The 23,253-nt window shown below is 44.4% G+C and overlaps 1 protein-coding gene across 5 annotated transcripts in view; it reads left to right on the forward strand.

The window, feature by feature from the left end:
* The window catches only part of tmem135 (transmembrane protein 135), a 517,411-nt gene that overhangs the window by 436,047 nt on the left and 58,111 nt on the right, over positions 1-23,253 (forward strand). For 4 of the 5 annotated variants that reach the window (XM_038819168.1, XM_038819169.1, XM_038819172.1 and 1 more), the window contains 2 exons: positions 16,545-16,586; positions 20,605-20,769. In XM_038819168.1, the coding sequence (XP_038675096.1) occupies positions 16,545-16,586; positions 20,605-20,769 (207 nt within the window). The remainder of the gene's footprint in view (positions 1-16,544; positions 16,587-20,604; positions 20,770-23,253) is intronic. The other variant, XM_038819171.1, reaches the window with a different exon arrangement.

Below are 23,253 nucleotides of genomic sequence, written 5' to 3' on the forward strand. Positions count from 1 at the left end.
TGCCCCCATAATCATTGGCTCCGTTGTCTATCAAAAATCCATCTAATTAAGCCTTGAATTTATTCAATGACCCAGCCTCCACTATTTTCTAGCGAAGAGAATTCCTGTTAATTTGTTGTTGAGCAAATTTGTTAATTTATGAATCTGTTAAATTTTCACTTATACTGCTGCATATTAAATGTCGCTCAAAATGTAACTTATTTGATGCATGCACTCTTAGAAATAAATGCAATTTCTTTGTTTTAAAATACTTTGCAACTTGTTCCAGTTCACTTAATTTACTAAACATTTGTTTCCTGTGGTAGTTTCCTAATGTACGCTCATTCTTGCATCCATCCTCAACTTGGGCAATAAGAGTGGATTTCTTTGAAGCCTTAAATATGTGGGATTTCATAATCCTATACCTTTGACAGCCAATTTGAAGCAGGAAGATGATTACTATGGAATCAAAATACCTTCCAGAGGAACATTAAAACAACATCTGGGCAGAAAAGTTGGACATGAACTGCAGTGAGAGCCTTGAAGCCTTCACTTCAACCTGTACCAAATGTAGAATACCCGTAGACCAAAGCTGCTTAAACGTTTCAATTGTAACCGGTTTTGATGCATGTATTCTCTGTTATTTTCATTGCCACAGTAACTTCATTAACTTGAGGACAAATTCCAATGATTACTCACTTGCAACTCTTAACTGTGACAAAAAAATTCTCGCTGCATTTAGATCATAAATTAAATAATATTAATGGTCTTATATAATCCCATATCAGAATGTTTTACATAAATTGCTGATGTTGAAATACATGAACCGGGTAAACTTACATATTTAGTATCTATGGTACTTAGACATACTTGATTATTTTGGCATAATCAAAACTGCCCATTTCCATGCCCAGAATATTGCTTTCCTCCATCCCTATATCATCCGCGTTGCTGCTGAAACGCACCTCCAGGTTTAACTTCTCCAAAGCTACACTCTCCAGGGTCCTAGACACCTCCCTACACAAACTCAAACTTATTGAAAATTCTTTTATCTACCTCCTTGACAGCATTGAATCTCCCTCCTATTCCATTCTGACCAGCCTCCATTGATCTTTTCTCCAATGATTGAATTCAAAATCCTTGTCCTCATTTGCAAGTCTCTTCGTGGTCTTGCTCAATTCTACCTCTGTAATGCCATTTAGTTTGAAAGCTCAGTTTGATTTTCCATTCTTTCCACTCTGCGCATCCCCTCCCACTGCCCTTACTACATTTGGGGGCAGCAGGGTAGCATGGTGGTTAGCATAAATGCTTCACAGCTCCAGGGTCCCAGGTTCAATTCCCGGCTGGGTCACTGTCTGTGTGGAGTCTGCACGTCCTCCCCCTGTGTGCGTGGGTTTCCTCCGGGTGCTCCGGTTTCCTCCGGGTGCTCCGGTTTCCTCCCACAGTCCAAAGATGTGCGGGTTAGGTGGATTGGCCATGCTAAATTGCCCGTAGTGTCCTAATAAATGTAAGGTTAAAGGGGGGGGGGGGGAGTTGTTGGGTTGTGGATATGTGGGTTTGAGTAGGGTGATCATGGCTCGGCACAACATTGAGGGCCGAAGGGCCTGTTCTGTGCTGTACTGTTCTATGTTCTATGTTTTATCTGTTCCCACATTCTAAAGCATGCTAAGACCTATTGGGCAGCATGGTAGCATTGTGGATAGCACAATACAACACAATCGCTTCACAACTCTAGGGTCCCAGGTTCGATTCCGGCTTGGGTCACTGTCTGTGCGGAGTCTGCACATCCTCCCCGTGTGTGCGTGGGTTTCCACCGGGTGCTCCGGTTTCCTCCCACAGTCCAAAGATGTGCAGGTTAGGTGGATTGGCCATGATAAATTGCCCTTAGAGTCCGAAATTGCCCTTGGTGTTGGGTGGGGTTACTGGGTTATGGGGTTATGGGGATAGGGTGGAGTTGTTGACCTTGGGTAGGGTGCTCGTTCCAAGAGCCGGTGCAGACTCGATGGGCTGAATGGCCTCCTTCTGCACTGGAAATTCTATGATTCTATTCTTTGAATATAGCTTTAGGTAATTTTTCCCAAATTTTTGCTCATTGTCTGTATTCAATACTAATTGTGTTAAGAATATTGGGATATTTTATTTTGCTACGTTAGATGCACGACAAAAGTGAAATTTTTTTCAAAGCTCTGTCCTGCCTGTGATAGACCATGGGACAACTATGGGATTTTAAAACAATATTCCAATTAAAGGGAAATCTAGTGTGGCCAATCCACCCACCCTGCACATCTTTGGGTTGTGGGGGTGAACAATAGGATTTTAACAAGCTCTCACCCATTACTATATTTAAATGGCAGCCTTATGGCAAGGATTTGCCTCAGGAACTATAGATACTGCCTCATTTAAATTACAGCTTTGCCTTCTGTCTGGAAGATTTTTTCAGTGTGTATGTCATCATATAAACTCTCTGTTGTGTGGCAGGATTAGGTACTTATAAGCCTAAAAGTTAACTGATTAACTTTCTGGCAGTAAAAATCAATTTGTGCAGATGAAGTTGTAGGTTTCAGTTTGTAAGTGTCAAGTTTGGTAATTGACTAAGTTATACACTTTACCTTGAAGATCGAGATATTTTTTGTTCAGTTTGGAGGATTGGTGGGCTTGTCCCCCGTTATGCTGCTGTATTGTACAGCAAGATGTTTGACACATTTATAGTATTATGATTTCTGCAGAGACTGGTGATCTTTGAAAAAGACATTTGAATTTTCAATTTGACTGAAAGGATCACCCAAAAAATTTTCAAGGTTTAAGACATTTACTGTACCAAACAAACAAAATCAACATTGACAAAACAATATTGTCTAGCAAATTATACTCTAAAACATAGAAAATAAATTCCCCATTTAACTTCTAACACCATTGAAGTTCTCTCACTGTGGTTATATCTTGCACTGCCCCTTAAGTAAACAATTCATTGTCCTGGAATCAGTCTAAAGTTATGTACGTTTTTTCTTTCCCAGCCAGGTAACCTCTAATGCTAGAACTGAGTTTCAGTGTGTGGGTTGCTCAGGAGATTCTTGCTCTATGGCCCAAGCTCAGCCATTTTTCCATCCACTTGTAAATCCTCACAACTGGGTGGTCTTATCAATCTAAGCATGAGATCTGACTGCAGACTGACCCATGTCTGTGGGTAACTCTGTAACCTAATGTTACAATGGCTTTCTATATACCTTTCCTTTGCAAAGCTAACCTCGATGACAACGTGAATCACATGGGCATGTCTAGGTTGAAATGCTGATTAGTTATCTTCTAAATTCCCAATTCTATTCTGTTTTGGAATCAGTCCAGCAGTTCAGAGTGTAACTGTTTACAAAACCTGATATTCCTAACAGCTCCCTGTTAGACTTGGACACTTACTGTCTACACGTAGTCAGTACAACTGCTCTTTTCATTACCTATAGGTGCAATCATCTGGCATAATCTTCCCAGTGCACCTATCTGGGCACCACTTTTAAGAACCAGGTCACCCACACTTGTTGGGCAGAAATCAGAGCAGGTCAGGTGACCCTCTTAAATCTTCCATTTTACCTTATATTAAAGCTATTGTCCCCAAACATAACCATTTTATAAAGGTTGTATTTGTAACAATAGCAGCAAGTAACTAAGATCATAAGTCCAAATGAAAAGACAATCAGGGAACTAGATGGACCTTTTCAACTCGGAAAATTAGTATTTTTAGGGCGGCACGGTGACGCAGTGGTTAGCACTCCTACCTTACGGCGCCGAGGACCTGGGTTCAATCCCAGCCCTGGGTCACTGTGTGGAGTTTGCACATTCTCCCCCGCGTCTGCGTGGGTCTCACCCTAACAACCCAAAAAACAAGCTAAATTGTCCCTTAACTGGGAAAAAAGAATTGGGTACTCTAAATTTATTTTATAGAAGAAATTAGCATTTTTATTTTTGACGTGCATGAAAAAGTAGGAAATGGTGACCAGTTGTGGCCACGAAAATACTATTGCAACAGTTATTGGATGTCCAGATTTATTTGTGGTTACAAAACTCCAACCAACGACAGCTGAAACTTATCAACCCATTGGTGTTAGAAAGAAATTGAATACCTAAAGTTAGTGGAGTGCCAGGGGACTACGTGAATTAATTGAACCGGCAGATTTAGATTTGAAGAAGCAAAATGTGGTAAAAATGAAAAAGGTTTATCAGAAAAAAATTGAGATAATGTGGCAATAATGATGACTCCATTAAAGGTGCAGTCAAAAGATGTTGAAGAGGCTTTTAAAGGCAGAGACAGGGATAGCAGAGAGTTGTAAAGAGTGTCTTTTGGAGGTTGGAATCATAGCATTATACAACACCGAAATATGGCATTCAGCCCATTCTACCAGTGTTGTATCTTTGAAAGAGCAAGTAGATTGAGACAACTCTTATCATTGAGTGAAGAGCACTGGGAGATGGGAATCCTTCAGAGTCTATTGGTCAGTGACCAAACACCAGTGCCGCACAAAAGTTCATTGCGCAAGGAAAGATCATGGGTTGAAGGGTTATGGAGAAGGGGCAGGAAAGTGGAGTTGAGGCTAAGAGGAGATTGGCCATGATTGAATTGAATGGACTTCTGCTTGGGACCATGGAGTGATTGGTCACATAAAGGGCTGTTCCTGTTAAAAGTCACAGAAAAGGGCTCTTGTTACCCAGATCCGGGTGGAATTTTGATGAAAAGGTGTTGGTGAATGTTAGAGGAGTAGTTTACCCCTGGTTCACAGACAGTCTCTTCCAGCATGCAGGCGGGGGAGGGACAAGCTGTAAGGCCCCAGATGAAGGAACTGATGACTTTTATCAAGGACGAATTCCATAAACAGAGCAAAGAAATTAATGAGGATCATGCAAAGGATATTGCAGAAGCTGTGGCACCCTTGAAGAGTACTTTGGAGCGGATGGAGAGTTGTTTGGAGGTACAAGGGTCACAGATTCGAGAGATTGAAGGAGTGATCTCGGACCACAGCGATCGTGTAGTGCTCTGGAGGCGGAGGTGGGGCTCCTAGGAGACCTTTGTAAAACACTGAGGGCAAAGGTGGAGGAGCAGGAGAATGCCTCGAGAAGGCCAAACCTGCAAATAGTTGGCCTGCCTGAAGGAGTGGAAGGTGAGTGCCACGAGGTACGTCTCGAGGATGCTGGCGGGGCTGGTGGCAGAAGGGGTGCTGGATAAGGCACCTGAAGTGGACCGAGTGCATAGGTCTCTGGGGAAAAAGCCTAGAGCTGGGGAGCCGCCGCGGGCGGTGATTGTGAGACTCCATAAATTTGTGGAGAAAGAGAAAATTCTACAGTGGGCCAGGGAGAAGCGTAGCTGCGACTGGGAGGGAAATAATGTCCGGATTTATCAGGACATTGGAGCCAAGTTGGTAAAGCGGCGGGGCAGGTTTCAACAAGGCTAAGGCAGTGCTGTACCGGCGGCAGATCATGTTTGGGGTGCTCGATCCGTTGAAATTATGGGTGACGTTATGGGGGGGTGAAAGAAAGGGGAGGGGAAAAGCGGGGGTGGGGGGGTTTCTGCGACGCGGCAGGGGTGAGAGACGACATGGTCAAGGGCGAAGAAAGGGGCCATCTGGGATGGGCTAGGTACAGAGTGGAATTAAAGGGGCAGGAGTTAAGTGGGGAAGATGACGGACGGTAGAGTGGATTGGAGGTGCAAGCGTAAGGTTGGTAACGTGGAAAGTCCGGGGGTTGAATGGGCCGGTTAAAAGGTCGCGGTTGTTCGCGCATCTCAGGAACTTGAAAGCGGGGGTTGTCTTTTTGCAGGAGACACACCTCCGTGTGAAGGACCAGGTTAGGTTAAGGAAGGGGTGGGTCGGCAGGTTTTTCACTTGGGTTTGATTTGAAATCGAGGGGTGTGGCGATTTTAATGAGCAATAAAATGGTATTCGTGAGTGCGAAGGAGGTGAGGGATCCAGGTGGGAGATATGTGATTGTGAGTGGGGTATTGGAAGGGGCACCGGTAGTGTTAGTAAATGTGTATGCCCCAAATTGGGATGATGTGGGTTTTATGAGGGGGTTTCTGGCAGCAATCCCGGATTTGGCCACGTACCGGTTGATCATGGGAGGAGATTTTAACTGTGTCCTGGAGCTGAGGGTGGATAGATCGAGCCCCAGGTCGATGGGTAGGGTACGAATGGCAAGGGAGCCGGGGGGGTTTATGGAGAGGATGGGTATGGTGGATCCATGGCGCTTTCAGAGCCCAGGGGGAAGGGAATATTCCTTCTTTTCCCATGTCTATAAGGTGTATTCGAGGAGTGATTACTTTGTACTGAGTCGGGAGATTTTGGGTGGGGTGGAGGGGACAGAGTATGCGGGGATAGTTATCTCGGACCATGCACCCCACTGGCTGGATATTTTGTTCAGTCGGGTCGAGAGCAGAAGCCGGGATGCAGGTTTGACTCAGGGTTGTTGGCGGATGGAGGTTTTTGTGATAAGGTGCGGTTGGCGATTAGGGGAGTTCAATCAGAATGGGGAGATGGCGGCGGGCATTTTTTGGGAAGCACTGAAGGCAGTGGTCCAGGGAGAAATTATCTAATTTGCGGTTCGTGCGAATAAGGAAAGGGGGGCAGAACATGACCGTCTAGTGAATTAGATAGTGGAGGCGGACAGGGGATATTCGAGGGTGCCCACCGTGGAGGGATTGGCAAGGAGGAAAACGTTGCGGGGGCAATGTGATAGGCTGACAATGGGGAGGGCGGGAGGGTAACTGCATTGGGCAAGAGGGGTGCAATACGAGTATGGGGAGAAGGCGAGCCGCATGCTGGCACACCAGCTGCAGAGGCAGGCTGCGGCCAGGGAAATATTGAAGATCCAGACGGGGGCTGGGAATGTGGTGTCAGAGCTAGGGAAGATAAATGAGGCATTTAGAGAGTATTACCAGGGACTTTATGAGGCAGACACAGGAGGAAAGGAGGGGGACATGGGGTGGTTTCTGGATGAGCTGCAATTTCCCCAGGTGGAGGAAGCAAAGAGACAGGCTTTGAAGGAGCCCCTGGGGCTGAGGGAGGTGCTGGATAGTAACAGGGGTATGAAGTCGGGGATGGCTCCTGGGCCGGATGGGTACCTGGCAGAATTTTATAAGGAATTTGTGGCAGACCTGGTACCACATCTGTTGGGGGCATTTAATGAAGCACTGGAGAAGGGGGAGTTGCCAGAGACAATGAAGCAGGCAGTAATTACACTAATCCCATAAAAAGGGAAGGATCAGATGGAATGTGGGTCGTATAGACCCATATCACTATTGAACACGGATGTGAAAGTATTGGCTAAGTTGTTGGCGGGGAGGATGGAGGATTGTGTCCCGGGGGTGGTTGCAGAAGATCAAACAGGCTTTGTGAAGGGCAGGCAGCTCGCGGGTAATATAAGACGGCTGTTGAATTTGGTGATGAATCCGTCGAGAGCTCTGGTACCGGAGGTGGTGGACTCCATGGACGCGGAGAAAGCATTTGATTGGGTGGAGTGGCGGTACTCGTTCAAAGTTTTGGGAAGGTTTGAGTTTGGGCTGAGATTTGTGGCATGGTGCAGTTTCTGTATGTGGCACCAAGAGCGAGGGTGAGGACGAATGATATGAGCTCACAAAGCTTTGACTTACACAGGGGTACGAGGCAGGGGTGCCTGCTGTCGCCGCTGCTGTTTGCACTGGCCATAGAGCCATTGGCGATGGCTCTTAGGGGGTTGGCGGAGCGTCAGGGGATAATGAGGGGACAGAGGGAGCATCGGGTGTCGCTCTATGCCGATGACCTCTTGCTGTATGTTTCGGATCCGTTGGAGAGTATGGGAGAGATTATGGGAGGCTGGGGGGGTCCAAGTGGTGAAAATGAATATTCTGCTGAGGTTCTTGTTTATCTTTCAGGCTCTCCTGATCTTTATACCGAAGGCATTTTTTTCGGAAAATGGACACAATCATCTCTGACTTTGTATGGGCGGGGAAGGTGCCAAGGATGGGGAGAACCCTGCTGCAGAGGCAGAGGCAGCAGGGGGGTTGGCGTTGCCAAACTTGCTTCATTATTATTGGGCGGCGAATGTGGACAAGGTACAGCGGTGGTGGGAAGGAGAAGGGGTTAGGATGGAGGAGGTATCTTGTAAGGGGTCTAGTTTGAGGGCTATGGTGACGGCAGCATTGCCAATGGCTCCGGGTACGTATTCAGGGAACACAGTGGTGCAGTTCACGGTGAAGATATGGAATCAGCTGAGGAGGCATTTTAAGTGGAAGGGATGTCGGTGCTAACACCGCTGTGCGAGAATCATGGGTTTGAGCTGAGGGGGATGGATAGTGTATATAGGAGGTGGCGGGAAGTGGGGCTGGTGAAGGTGAGGGATTTGTATTTGGAGGAAGGGTTCGCTAGTCTGAAGGAGCTAAGGGAGAGGGTAGAGCTGCCGAGGGGTAGTGAGTTCAGGTATCTACAGGTTAGGGACTTTGCACGAAAGCTCTGGAAGGGATTCCCTAGATTGCCGGGATACACCCTGCTGGAGTGACTGCTGCTTCCGGATGTGGAAGGTGAGGGAAGAATTGGGGATATATATAAGTGGCTGGGGGAGCAGGGAGGCGAGCGGTTGGTGAAGATCAAGGAGAAATGGGAAGCGGAGTTGGGAATGGAGATCAATTGGGGAGTATGGAGTGAGGCACTGCGAAGGGTAAACGGGACCTCCTCTTGTGCAAGGATGAGCCTGATACAGTTTAAGGTGGTGCACAGGATGCATATGACTTGGGCGAGAATGAGTCGGTTCTTTCAGGGGGTAGCAAATGAGTGTGAGAGGTATGTGGGGGCCAGCGGATCATGCGCACATGTTTTGGGGTTGGGAAAATTGGGAAGATTCTGGGTGGGAGTGTTCGCGGTCTCAGCCAGGATAGTGGAGGAGGGAGTGGTCCCGGACCCTTTGGTGGCGATATTTGGGGTTTCAGAGAAGCCGGAGCTCATGGAGAGGAGGAAGGCCGATGTCTTGGCCTTCGCATCTCTGATTGCACAGCGACGAATTTTGCTGGAGTGGCGGTCGGCATCGCCACCGGGGGTAGCAGCATGGTTGGGTGACCTGTACGACTTCCTGCGGTTAGAGAAGATAAAGTATGAGTTAAGGGGCTCAACAGGGGAGTTTGAGAAAAGGTGGGGGATGTTTGTGACCGTAATTGAGGAGCTGTTCGTCGCAGGGGGTGTGGGAGTGAGTGATGGGGAGGCGGGGGTGAAAAAGGAGAAAAATCTGTGCAAACTGTACAGCTGATTGTTGGGAAGAATGTTTCCCGGGGTGTTTGCTGTAGCCTACTTTGATATAGGTTTGAATAAGATACGTTTTTAAAAAAAAAATGATTGAATCTAATGGTGCAACAGGCTCGAGTGACTGAATTTCCTCCTCCTGCTCCTAGTTCTTATGTTCTTGATTGTGATATAGGGAGGAATTACAGAGATAAATTGGACGAGACCAGCGGTAATCCAACTTCTTTGGTTAAATGACCTGTTTTCAAATGAGTTAGTAATCACAGAATCCCCAATCTAATTTATAATACAACATCATACACAGTATGAAAGTGCTGCATGTATGGAGTACTTCAGAATGCTTTTAAGAAAACAGGTAATTACTTTAGAGCAGCAATTTAAATATTATTTCATTGACGAGGTCAATTATGAGACAGACCAGACAAGCTCAACGAAAAGTGTTCCACAAACAGTCTAGTGGATGCCAACTGAACTACTTCTAATGAGGTTAAAGGTTGCCTGTTAGTGGCATACATATCCAACAGCTCACAGATCCTATCCAATGCCAACTGCTGTACAATATGCCGTACTTTTGGTAGCCTCGCCATCTTTAAACAGGTTTTTTAAAAATTCTATAAACATTCTACTTGCATCCTCAATTGAATATGACATTCTCATAAATAATTTGCAGACTTGTGTAAACCCAGCGCAGCTTCTCAGCGTTAGAACATAGAACATAGAACAGTACAGCACAGAACAGGCCCTTCGGCCCTCAATGTTGTGCCGAGCCATGATCACCCTACTCAAACCCACGTATCCACCCTATACCCGCAACCCAACAACCCCCACTTAACCTTACTTTTTTATTAGGACACTACGGGCAATTTAGCACGGCCAATCCACCTAACCCGCACATCTTTGGACTGTGGGAGGAAACCGGAGCACCCGGAGGAAACCCACGCACACAGGGGGAGGACGTGCAGACTCCACACAGACAGTGACCCAGCCGGGAATCGAACCTGGGACCCTGGAGCTGTGAAGCATTTATGCTAACCACCATGCTACCCTGCTGCGTTATTTAATCAGGAAAATAATTTGCATCAATATGATGTAAGTAATTAAAACTGACAGCTTTTCCACAAGTGCAAGTACCAAAGCAACAAAAAAATATAAACAGCAAATCCTAGAAAAACCCAGCAGGCCAGGCTGTACTATAACGCCATTTGCCTTAAAAATGAAGTAGAATATATTTTAAAAATAAATTTAGAGTACCCAATTCATTTTTCCAATTAAGTGGCAATTTAGCATGGCCAATCCACCTACCCTGCACATCTTTTGGGGTTGTGGGGGCGAAACCCATGCAAACACAGGGAGAATGTGCAAACTCCACACGGACAGTAACCCAGAGCCGGGATCAAACCTGGGACCTCAGCGCCGTGAGGCTGCCGTGCTACTCACTGCGTCACCGTGCTGCCCCTAAAATAAAGTAGTATATAATAGACCGTAATATCAGAGCAGCAACACGCCTCTCGCCTCCTTTGCCCTATTCTCCCATCAAAAGGAAATGTGTGCCCCCCCCCAATTGAAAGCCATGAGAAATGAGGTGCCCATCACAGCTGATTATTCTGGAGCTTTGGGTGGGGGAAGACATCTTGTGTCAACTAAATGTGTGTGATATGCTTTTTTTCCTTTCTTCTATCTCCACCCACTTGTCTTTTGCTCTTGCTATCACCTGCCAGGGAGCTTATCTGATGGATCCCCTGGATCTGACTCTGTAGGCCACAGTTTGAAAATTACTGGAGTAGACCACAAAGGAATGTGTAAACCTTGCCAAGGAGGCTTCGTTGACAATGGCCATTGGAACAAGGGATGAATACAATAATGCAGGACAATATATGGATAAATTGAACTTTATGATTTGTACCACTCAGAAAGCTGACAAAGAAGGTGTTAGAGATTTAGGTTTTGGGATAATGCAAGCTTAGGCAGGGGTTTCAATGCCCATAGAATGAAGTTGAGGGAGGGAAGGGAATCTTTGCGGAAATGAAGGTAAAATGTCTTAATGATTAATATTATATGAGGTTTGAAACTTAGCCGACTTGAGCCTAACACTGGAGGTGTACACTACCTGTCATGCCTCAGCAAACATCTGGGGAAAGGGGTGATGAAATCAGGCCAGGACTGTAGAGCTTTTGGTGGAACTGACAAAGATGGTTTACCGGTTTTAAGTATTCAGTGGAGAAAGCTATGCCTCATCTGTGATTACATATCAAATAGGCAGCAACCATGTGCTTGTTCATAGAAGTGTGGGTTGTAGTGGAGAGACGGTGCTGGATTTTATCAGCAAACAAGTGGAAACTCAAAAGTCAGGAGTCTGTTGTGTTCAAGAGAGACTTGGCTACAGAAGACATGACTCTAAATTCTTGTGAAGTAAAAATGCATGTTTCATAATCTGGAGGGGGGAATAATTGGAGTCTGGTGTGAGGAGGAGAGGTATTGGAGGCCTCAGTGGTGGAAGAGATCAGGGTGAAGGTGGAGGGTGTGGGGAGATTTGATGGATAAATGTTGGCGGAGATTACAGGCCTCGGAGAAGGAAGAAGTAAGATCAGGCCTCATGGTTGGGAGGGGCAAGGGTGGGATTTTATTTATAAATGTTTGGGTTGTGAGCATCCTTGGCCAACATTTATTGCCCATCTCTAATTGCCCTTGAGAAGCTGGTAGTGAGTCACCTTCTTGAACTTCTGCATTCCTTGTGCTGTAGGTACACCCACAGTGCTGTTAGAAAGGGAGTTCCAGGATTTGACCCAACAGAGGTAAAGGAATGACAATATAGTTCCAAATCAGGATGGCGTGTGACTTTGGGGGGGTGGGGAGAGAACTTGCAGCTGGTGGTATTCCTATGTATCTGCTGCCTTTGTCCTTCTAGGTAGTAGATTTGGAAGGTATTGAAGGTACATTGGTGAGCTGCAGTAGTGCATATTTTATATGATGCATACTGCTGTTACATGCCATTTCAGGAAGGGGTAGATGTTCAAGATTGTGGGTGGGGATCAAGTGGCCTGCTGTGTCTTGAATGGGGTCAAGATTCTTGAGTGTTGTTGAACTTGAACTCATTCAGGTAAATGGAGAGTATTCCATCACACTCCTGACTTGTGCCTTGTAGATGGTAGACAAACTTATGGGAGGGTCGAAGGCGATTCGCCACAGAATTCACAGCCTCCGATCTCTTATCGCCAGATTGTTTTCATAAATCTAGTCCAGTCAAGATTCTGGTCAGTGGTAATTCCCCAGGGTGTTGATAGTGGGAGATTCAGCGATGTTAATGCTATTGAATATCAAAAGGGAAAATGGTTCGGCTCTCTCACTTTGTGAATGGCCATTGCCTGGCTTGTGTGTTACTTGCCACTTACCCGCGTAAACTTGAATATTGTCCAGGTTTGCTGCATGCAGGCATGGACTGCTTCAATATCCGAGGAGTTGCTTTGAATGGTCGATGATGAAATAAATCGGAGCTGTATTTGGCAGCCTTTTTAGAACATGCAGAAGGAGGCCATTCGGACCGACACACTTAATCCCTCACTTCCACCCTATCCCCGTAATCCAATAATCCGTCCTCCACCTTTTTGGACACTAAGGGCAATTTATCTTGGCCAATCCACCTAATCTGCACGTCTTTGGACTGTGGGAGGAAACCAGAGCACCCGGAGGAAACCCACGCAGACACGGGGAGAACGTGTAGGCTCCACACAGACAGTGACCAGCGGGGAATTGAACCTGGTACCCTGAAGATGTGAAGGCACTGTGCTATCCACTTGTGCTGCCTTCTCCTCCCTTTAGCTAATGGGTGTCATGAGCTCAGGAAAACCAGCAAATCAGCGTTAAGTTTAAAATGGTGATTAGTTGTCATTCTGATATTGAAATGATGAACTCACTTCCCACAAATGAATTGGTCTCACCCACACTGCCACCACCCCCTCCACATCTTGCCTCTGTTAAAACTAGAAGTGGTTGGGTTTCAGATTTTCTTTACCTTTTTACTCAACACAAACCAGTCAGTTTTCTCCCCAGCATCCTTGATAATACAGTGCTATTTCACCTCATCAGGGAATTCCTACAGTGCAGAAGGAGGCCATTTGGCCCATCAAATTGGCACCAACCCTCCGAAAGAGCACTCTACCTTAGCCCATGTCCTATCTCTCTAATCCTATGACCAGCCCACCTAATCTGCACACCTTTGTACCTTTGTTAATGGTGGAGGAAACCGGAGCAAACCCGGGGAATATTTGGAAAAATGTGCAACCTCCACACAGTCACCCAAGGCTGGAATCGAACCCGGGTCCCTGGTGTTGTGAGGCAGCAGAGCACTGCGCCACTATGCAACCCTGAGCTGGTGAAAAACCTCAAGTGTATGTAGTGATATGTAATGTCAAAATATTTCATACATGATGAGAACGCACTGTGCAAAATGTTAAAATATTATATGATCTCTTCATTGTTATTTTATATCAAAAGGCTTTCTCTTGTGTGTCCATAGCACAGCTGCTTCACAGCTCCAGGGCCCCAGGTTCGATTCCCAGCTTGTGTCACTGTCTGTGCGGAGTCTGCACGTTCTCCCCGTGTCTGCGCGGGTTTCCTCCGGATGCTGCGGTTTCCTCCCACAGTCCAAAGATGTGCGGGTTAGGTAGATTGTCCATGCTAAATTGCCCTTCGCGTCCAAAAAGGTGGGTGGGGTAATCGGGAATAGGGTGGAGGTGTGGGCTCGAGAGGGGTGCTCTTTCGAGGGGCCGGTGCGGACCCGATGGGCTGAATGGCCTCCTTCTGCACTGTAATTTCTATGGTTAGCAGTACTACTTTAGTCCATGCACTACCATGCAACTTCCATTAGCCTCATTTCCAAAACAATCAGCATTTTCCATCTCTTCTGCCTTGTAAGAAATTTGGAACTGAATCTAGATGGAAGTGTGCATCATCCGATAGACTTCTGTATCTCTAGTATTTACACCAATGGTGTTGGTTACCTTAGTTGGCTGGATGGCTGGTTTGTGATGTGGAGCAATGCCGACTGTGCAGGTTCAATTTCCGTACCGGCTGAGGTTATCCATAAAGGACCCACCGACTCAAACTTTGCCTCTCGCCTGAAGTGTGGCAACCCTCAGGTTAAATCGGCACCAGTTAGCTCTCAAAAGGGCAGAGCAGTCTCTTGTCCTTGGGGCAATAACGACTTTCATTTACACTACTTTTTAAAAATTCTTGTTTGAAACTTGTATATTTTCTTTTCCTTTCTCTCCCTTATCTAAAGACATTGAATCCTGCTGGTATGCAATTCCACTAGTGTTAGGAGCTTTGTAATACCTAGCCTAGGGGAGTCAAATCCAGGTGCGTGCCTAAATCGCCATTGTCTACTTGCTATTCAGCTGAAGGGAGCATTAGTTTTGATATTCCTCTTGCCATCTTTCTTTCACACGCACTTTCCAGCAAAGATTTAAACAAATAAAGATCAACGGTGGAAATCCTAGCTGATCATTTTTCTCTTACTCTGCCTTCACCCCTTGCCCCTGGCCCATGAATCCTAATTCTAATTGCTGCCACATTTAAGGTCAGTTAACTCCATGCAGACCAGGAATTACATTGGAAGCTGAAAGGCAATTAGCATTGTTATTCCTGATAGATGTCTTTAAGGTTGTGGAAGGAAGGCCTTTTGGCTAAGATGAGCGTGAGGGCTGGTGTAATGCCTGGATCTCGTATGTCTTTCTTGTGGGGGCCATGAATTGGATTTAATTTGAATTGGTTTTTGGAGCAGGCAAGGAGCTGTATTAGAGGTTTGCCTCTGTCCACACGCTGAGCTCTGGCTTTGTAAGTCTGATAAAATAATTTAAAAAAAGAGCTGCTTCCATTTGCTGAGGAGACTAGAACTAGGAACCACAATTATAAGGTGGTCACTAATAAATCCAATAGGGAATTCAGAAAATGAACTTAATTACCAAAAGAGTAACTAAAATGGGGAACACATAACCATATAGAGCAATTCACAGGATTGTTATAGCACCGAAGGAAGCCATTTGGCTCATTATGTCTGCACCAGCTCACTGTAGAAGCTGTTATATGACATGATCAAAATACGTCATCACTCTTTGCTTTACTCCCAGAATGGTCTGATGGTTGTATTTCAATGAAACTATCAGTCTTCAATTTGAAGCAAATAACATTTAATGGATAATGAATATAAATACTAATGAGTTTGTTCACTCTCCAAAACTATAACTGATGATAAAGTAAATCGGAAGAAGTATTAATTATGTTTAACTACACTTGCCAACTAAGCTATATCTCTCTAACTCTCTGCTGCCTAGTCACTCCTGGATCGAAGAGGCGGGATGAGTTCAGTGTATATCCATGGATCTAATGCTGCCATTTAACACTATGATGCAGCTGTTAACCCTTTACATACCTGCAGAACTACAGATCACGACAAGTGCCACTCCCCTGCATTCTCCTCACAGCCTTGCACATTCTTCCTTTCCAGTTATCAATCCAATTCCTTCTTGAATGCCTCAATTGGATCTGCCTCCAGCGTAATCTCAAAGTGCCAAATCCAAACTACATGAGAAAGCTTTTCCTCATGTCGCCATTGTTTTCTTTGCCGATTACCCTTAAACCTGTAACTCTTGTTCTTGATCCTTTCACCAGTGGGAACATATTTTCCCACTAGGAGCTTTGCAAAACGGTCTTGGGAGGGCAAATTCAGGTGTGGCAACCCTCAGGTAAAATCGGCACCAGTTAGCTCTCTCAAAAGGGGAGAGCAGTCTCTTGTCCTTGAGGCAATAACAACCTTCATTTACACTACTTTTTAAAAATTCTTGTTTGAAACTTGTATCTTTTCTTTTCCTTTCTCTCCCTCATCTAAAGACATTGAACCTGCTGGTATGCAATTCCACTAGAGTTAGGAGCTTTTCAATACCTAGCCTAGGGGAGGGCCATGTGTGAGCCTAAATCGACATTGTCTACGTGCAATTCAGTTGCTATTCAGCTCTTGCCATCTTTCCCTTACACGCACTCTGGATGCAGTTCAAGGAAAGCTATGTAAACAAATAAGGGAGAAAGGAATATCAGGATATATTGGTAAGATTAGATGAAGAATGGCGAGGGGATGCATGAGAAGAGCATAAACACTGGCATGGATTAGTTGGGTTGAATGACCTGTATCTGTGCTGTAAATATAATGTAAAACAATGTGAATCACCAGACATTATTGCTGGATATACATTTTCTGGATGATGAAGAAAATGCATATTTTATGGCAGTTTTGACTATATGTATGATATAAATGCATTTATTTTCCAGATGCAAAGATGGCCTCAAGGGATTTGCTTTCTCAGCACTCAAGTAAGTAGAAAAAATGTAAATGTTCGAAATTTCATCTGGTTGTTTATTTTCTGCACTCAGGACTAAACGTTAAACATCATTCTAATTGCGCATTACAGATAAGTCAAAAAGTAACTTTCCATTATGGGCAGCTTCTATTCCTGCCTTAAGACGGTATAACCCTGGTGATATCATATATTGAATAAAGGCCACCAAGATATGTACACAACAGTTGCTGAGTTGGATTGTCAAAGTGTCATTGGCAAACTCTTCTTCCTTTGTTGCAGCCAGTTGTCCTGACTGCTAGACAGACAGGGTAAGCGGGGGAAACTCCTGCCCGCAATTATAATTATAATAATTTCTAAAGAAGAACCAGATGGATCTGTCCTCGTGTCTCCAGAAATCAGTTAATCATATTGCAGTTCTAGACACAAGTGGGATCGAAGAAACAGACCTATCAAGCTTGCACATATTTTTACTTTGGGTTGGGTTTCCTTTTTAGTTGAATTTATTTTGGCAGTGTTGACCTGAGGGAACGTTTCTTAAAGGAAGTAAAAACAATTGTTGCTGAGTAACATCCCTCATGGACAATTCTGTAAAAACTGAAGGGAGTATAAATTGGAAGCCAATTTCAATTTTATAGCAATATTAAATTTTACAGTAAAGTCTATTCAGATCTTGGCACAGGAATATGGAAATAGGAATCATTGCTACATTGTCAGTCCCTTTGTGAGGCCTTAAAGATGATCACACTCTAAGGCAGAAGCGCATGAATTCTGAAAGTTTAAAAGCTGAAGCCCAAGAGGTGGCCAGCTCTGATACCCCCTAATGGATCATATTATCTACATTTATGAATTCAGGTCCATCAATATAAATTACAGATGCTGTCAATTATAAATCACCAATATCTTTCTTATGCTTTTGAAGCAAAGATTTGCCAGCTTGCCAATGGGCTGGTTAAATTTTTGTTTTATGACAATTTAAAGTAATTAATTTTTTTAATGTTTTGGGTTCAATTTATGTATTTTTAATTTCCTTCCCTTCAGCCTCAGAATTTCTGATTCATGCTGGGGAAGCTATACATCACTCAAGTGGTCATTCTTCATGTGTAAAGCTAGGCATTGACTGGTTATTCTGTCGCCACTCAATGTTAGCACATTCTAGAGGGGCCACTAGGCAATGATCTGGAGACGGCAGCTTGAATAATTGCTTCCTCCCCCAACCGAGGGGTCTTGAAACCAGAAAGAGCATCTCAAATACTGTCTTACCCAAGATTGCTAAATGAATACAGGCGAAACACTGCAGATGCTGGCAATCTGATAGAGAGAAAATGTGGGACACACTCAGCAGACCTTGCAACATTGGTGGAGAGAAAAACAGAGTTAACATTTCTAGACTGTATGACTCCGCTTTGGAGCTGATGAAGGGTGGGAATATGATGGATTATGTTGTTGGAGAAGGTGGAGCAGAATAGCAAGTCAGGGGTAGGTGGGAATTAGGAGAGATTGACAAAGATTTCATGGACAAAAGAGAAAGGTAATGTTAATGGTAGCATTGAAGACTAAAGAAAGTGCGAAGAGTGGCATAGAGCTAAGATAGCAGAATGTGTTCATAGGAGAACAAAGGTCAAGTTCACTGAAAGCAAAACTAGACCGTAGGACCATAAGACGTAGGAAGCAGAAGTAGGTCATTCGGCCCATCGAGTCTGCACTGCCAACCAATGAGATAATGACTGATCGGATATGATCATCTTGTACTCCATTTTCCTGCCGCATCCTCACAATCCTTGTTTCCTTTACTGATTTAAATGTCTACCTCAGCCTTGAACTTCGTTAACAACACAGCTTCTGCAGCCCTATATGGTAAAGAATTCCACGCATTCACTACACTCTGAAAGAAAGAAATCTTCCTCATTTCAGTTTTAAATGGGTGACCCTTTATTCTGAAATTATGGTCCGAAACTCTCCCACAAGGGGAAACAACCTCTTGGCATTGACCCTGTCAAGCCTCCTGAGAATCCTGTATGTCTCAATAGGTCGCCTTTTATTCTTCTGAACTCCAATGAATACAGGCCCAAACTACTCGACCTCCTTATCAGAAAACTACAGAAATGGCAGATAGTCCTATGTGGGTGGGTGTAAACGAAACCAGGCCAGGAATCACGTGGTAATGGATTTGGATTTGTTTTATTGTCAGATGTACCGAGGTACAGTGAAAAGTATTGTTCAGCTTACAGTCCAGACAGATCAGTCCATACATGAAAGAAAACATAGGACGTACATACATACACAATGTAAATACCTATCACAGGCATCGGGTGAAGCATACAGGAGTGCAGTACTACTCATTAGAGAAGATGTGTGAAGAGATCAGATCAGCACATAAGAGAGTCATTCGGAAGTCTGCTAACAGTGGGGAAGAAGCTATTTTTTTAACCTGTTAGTGTGTGTTCTCAGACATTTGTATCTCTTAACCGATGGAAGAAGTTGGAAGAGTGAGTAAACCGGGTGGGAGGGGTCTTTGATTATGCTGTCCGCTTTCCCAAGGCAGCAGGAGGTGTAGACAGAGTCAGTGGGTGGGAGGCTGGTTCACATGACTGACTGGGCTGTGTTCACAACTTTCTATAGTTTCTTATGGCCTTGGGCTGAGCAGTTGCAATACTAGGCTGTGATGCAGCCAGGTAGGAAGTTTTCTATGGTGCATCTGTAAAAAATGGTAAGAGTCAATGTGGACATGCCAAATTCCCTTAGTTTCCTGAGGAAGGATAGACACTGTTGTGCTTTCTTGGTCATTGCGTCGACGTGGGTCGACCAGGACGGATTTTGGTGATGTGCACAGCTAGGAATTTGAAGTTGTCAACCCTCTCCATCGTGGCACCATTGATGCAGACAGGGGTGTGTACGATACATTGCTTCCTGAAGTCAATGACCAGCTATTTAGTTTTGCTGACATTGAGGGAGAGATTGTTGTATTTACACACTCCACTAGGTTCTCTATCTCGCTTCTGTACTCTGACTCATTGCTGTTCGAGATCCTACCCACTGTGGTTGTGTGATCAGCAAATTTATAAATGGAATTGGAGCCAAATTTTGCCACACAGTTGTGTGTATCGGGAATATAGTAGGGGGCTAAGTACGCAGTCTTGCGGGGCCCTGGTATTGACGGCTATTGTGGAGGGATGTTGTTGTTTATCTTTACTGATTGTGGTCTATGGGTTAGAAAGTCGAGGATCCAGTTGCAGAGGGAGGAACCAAGTCCTAGGTTTTGATGCTTTGATATGAGCTTGGCTGGGATTATGGTGTTGAAGGCGGAGCTGTAGTCAATGAATAGGAGTCTGACATTGGAGTCCTTGTTGTCGAGATGCTCCATGGATGAGTGTAGGGTCAGGGAGATGGCATCTGCTGTGGGATGGTTGTGGTGGTATGCAAATTGCATTGGATCAAGGCATTCTGGGAGTATTGAGTTGAAGGGACTCATGACCAACCTCTGGAAACACTTCATAATGATTGATGTCAAGACCATCGGTAGATAGTCATTGAGGCACATTGCCTGGTTCTGTTTTGGCACTGGAATAGTGGTGGTCTTCTTGAAGCAGGTGGGAACCTCGGAACAGAGTAGGGAGAGATTGTTGATGTCCATGAACACATCCGCCAGTTGGTCCACACAGGATCTGAGTGCACGACCAGAGACACAATCAGGACCCGTTGGTTTCCGAGGATTCACTTTCAAGCAGGACAATCTGACTTTGGAAGCTGAGATGGTAGGTATGGGTGTGTCTGAAGCTGCTGGGGCATTTGACAACGGTCTGATGGTTTCCTGATCGAACCAAGCAACATTTGCACACAAAGTTATAGAAATAGTTGTAGAAATGTAGAAATAATTTAACCCGAGGTTAAATCCATTCTCGCTTCATTTCCTGATTTGTATTTTGGAAGGAATTTGTTGACTCATTAAAGCAGAAATGAAAACCAGTTAAAGAATACATAGTGAAGTTTGTTAGCATTTTACTTCATGAATATGTTGTTGATTCTCATGTTAGGTTTATTGTTGGAAAGGAAGAAATTCCGACACATTCAGTTTCGGCAGAACAACGGAATATCAGTTTACCCAGTGGTCACCCTACTGAGCACCAGGCAATAAAAGATTCAAAGGAGAAGACTAAGAAGTCTTTGCTAGCCTTGACTAGGCGACTTGTTGACAAAATGTAAGCAAATATTTTATTTACTAATCACAATGTTTCTATGTGAAGTTTTTCTTCCATTGACTAACAGTATAAACTATAAGAAAAATATTTTTGAATAAGACAAGATAACATGGCCCTGTTGATTACATTATCTTCAGAGGAAGGATACAAAGTTTCAGTAGGCATCAATTACCAAATGTTAGATTTCAGCATCTAAAAATAAATACCACCAGAACCTAAACTAATAATTGGAGGTTTAATTGTCTGAATTGATGTATTGGGTGCTCGGACAGATCCATAAGAGCTTTCAAGGTTAAAGCATTGATGCACTCTCGTGAAGATAATGTGGCATGGTGGCACAGTGGTTAGCACTGCTTCCAAACAGCTGCCGGAATCTGGGTTCAATTTCGGTCTCAGGTGACTGTGTGGAGTTGCACTTTCTCCCCGTGTGTGCGTGGGTTTCCTCCAGCTTCTCCGGTTTCCTCCCACAGTCCAAAGATGTGCAGGTTAGGTGGATCGTCCATGATCAATTGGCCCTTAGTGTCCAAAAGGTTAGGTTAGGTGGGGTTACTGGGGTTACGTAAAAAAACCAATTAAAAAGCATTTTAAAAAAAAGGTTAGGTGGGGTTACTGGGTTAAGGGGATAGGGTGGTGACCTGACCCTAGGTAGTATACCCTTTCAGAGGGTTGGTGCAGACTCGATTAGCCAAATGGCTACTTCTGCACTGTACTGCAGTGATTGTGTAACCAATTCTATTTTGGGTATTTCACAAAAGAAAGACTTGCATTTATATATGCTCTTTCACAATCACAGGAGATGCCAAAGTGTTTAACTGCCAATTAATACTTTTTGAAGTATAGTTGTAATGTGGGTAGCAAGGCAGCGAATCCGTGCAAATCGAACTCTCACAAACAGCAGTGTTATAATGACCAAATAATCTGTTTGTCTGATGTTGGTTTAGCACAGGGCTAAATCGCTGGCTTTGAAAGCAGACCAAGGCAGGCCAGCAGCACGGTTCAATTCCCGTACCAGCCTCCCCGAACAGGCGCCAGAATGTGGCGACTAGTGGCTTTTCACAGTAACTTCATTTGAAGCCTACTTGTGACAATAAGCAATTTTCATTTCATTTATTGAGGGGTAAATATTGACTGGTCACTGGGAATAACTCCTTTGCTTCTCTTCATAATGAAGCCATGGAATTTTTCTTGTCTGCCTGAGAGGCTAACATCTGATCCGAATGATCGCAGCTCGAACACTGCAGCACTCCCTTACCACTGCACTAAAGTGTCAGCCTAGATGGTTGTGCTCCAGTCTGTTCAAGTGGGACTTGAATTCACAACCTTCTTTTTATAGTAATCTTTATTATTGTCACAAATAGACTTACATTAACACTGCAATGAAGATACTGTGAAAATCCCCTTGTCGCCACAATCCACCGTCTGTTTGAGTACACCTGAGGGAGAATTCAGGATGTCCAATCACTTAACACTGGACTTGTGGGAGGAAACCAGAGGATCTGGAGGAAACCCACGCAGACATGGGGAGAATGTGCAGACTCCACAAGCACCCATGCTGGGAATTGAACCCGGTCCCTGGCGCTGTGAAGCAACAGTGCTAACCACTGTGCTACCGTGCCTTCTGACTCAGAGATATAAGTGTCCCCAACTGAACCATGGTTGAAATTGACATTTGATATCCACCAAAAAGCTGTACCACAAGCAGCCAGATGCCTGACGGAGAGCAATATATTAATGTAATATATATGTAAACTTAGGAAAGGGGCAGTTGTTAGTTCTTATTTTAGATGTAGCTATATCAGCTTTAAACGGCTCACAGCTGTTTGATGAGGTATTTCTTGCAGGCTAACCAAACAGGCCTTTTCTAATGCAAAGTAAATGCCTATCATCTAACATTGGTGTGCTTGTAACTTTAGTGATTGCATCAACAGGCTTCATTCTCTGAATAGTGCCTACATTTATCTTCAAAGCTGGACAAATACATTTCGTATCTAATTCTTGGGAGGAAAGGGGATAGGAAAAAAAAATAAATGTAAGCAATTCAAACATATAGGAGAAAAGATAATTCACAAGATAAATATCAAATTGTGGTACGCTGAAATGGTGGTTGAAAGGGCTCAGTGTAATAAAATCTTTCACTCCGACCGTTGAATTAAATATGGTATTTTTTATATTTGTTTTGATATTTTTCATGATTGAGAAAGACGGCACAAATTGATGATCCTTTACCATACTAAATAACGAGTTGTTAGAATGCCATTTATGGAACGTGGGATGTTAATTTTTAATTAACAAGCAGAGGAGGCCGAGGAGGCAGGCCCGAGTCCAGGGCACCATGTACGTGGGGTGTCCCACGTCGGATGGCTCCCATCTAGGAGGAAGAAAGAAGGCTGAAGCCTGGTCCCAGGGGAGCTCTGGATGAATGCAGAGGAGAAAGAAAGAAAGTTGGAAGATTTAAAGAAGCTTGGTGAAGTTTTTATTTCTCCT

The sequence above is a fragment of the Scyliorhinus canicula genome, chromosome 14, assembly GCF_902713615.1.
Source record: "Scyliorhinus canicula chromosome 14, sScyCan1.1, whole genome shotgun sequence".
Classification (NCBI taxonomy): Eukaryota; Metazoa; Chordata; class Chondrichthyes; order Carcharhiniformes; family Scyliorhinidae; genus Scyliorhinus; species Scyliorhinus canicula.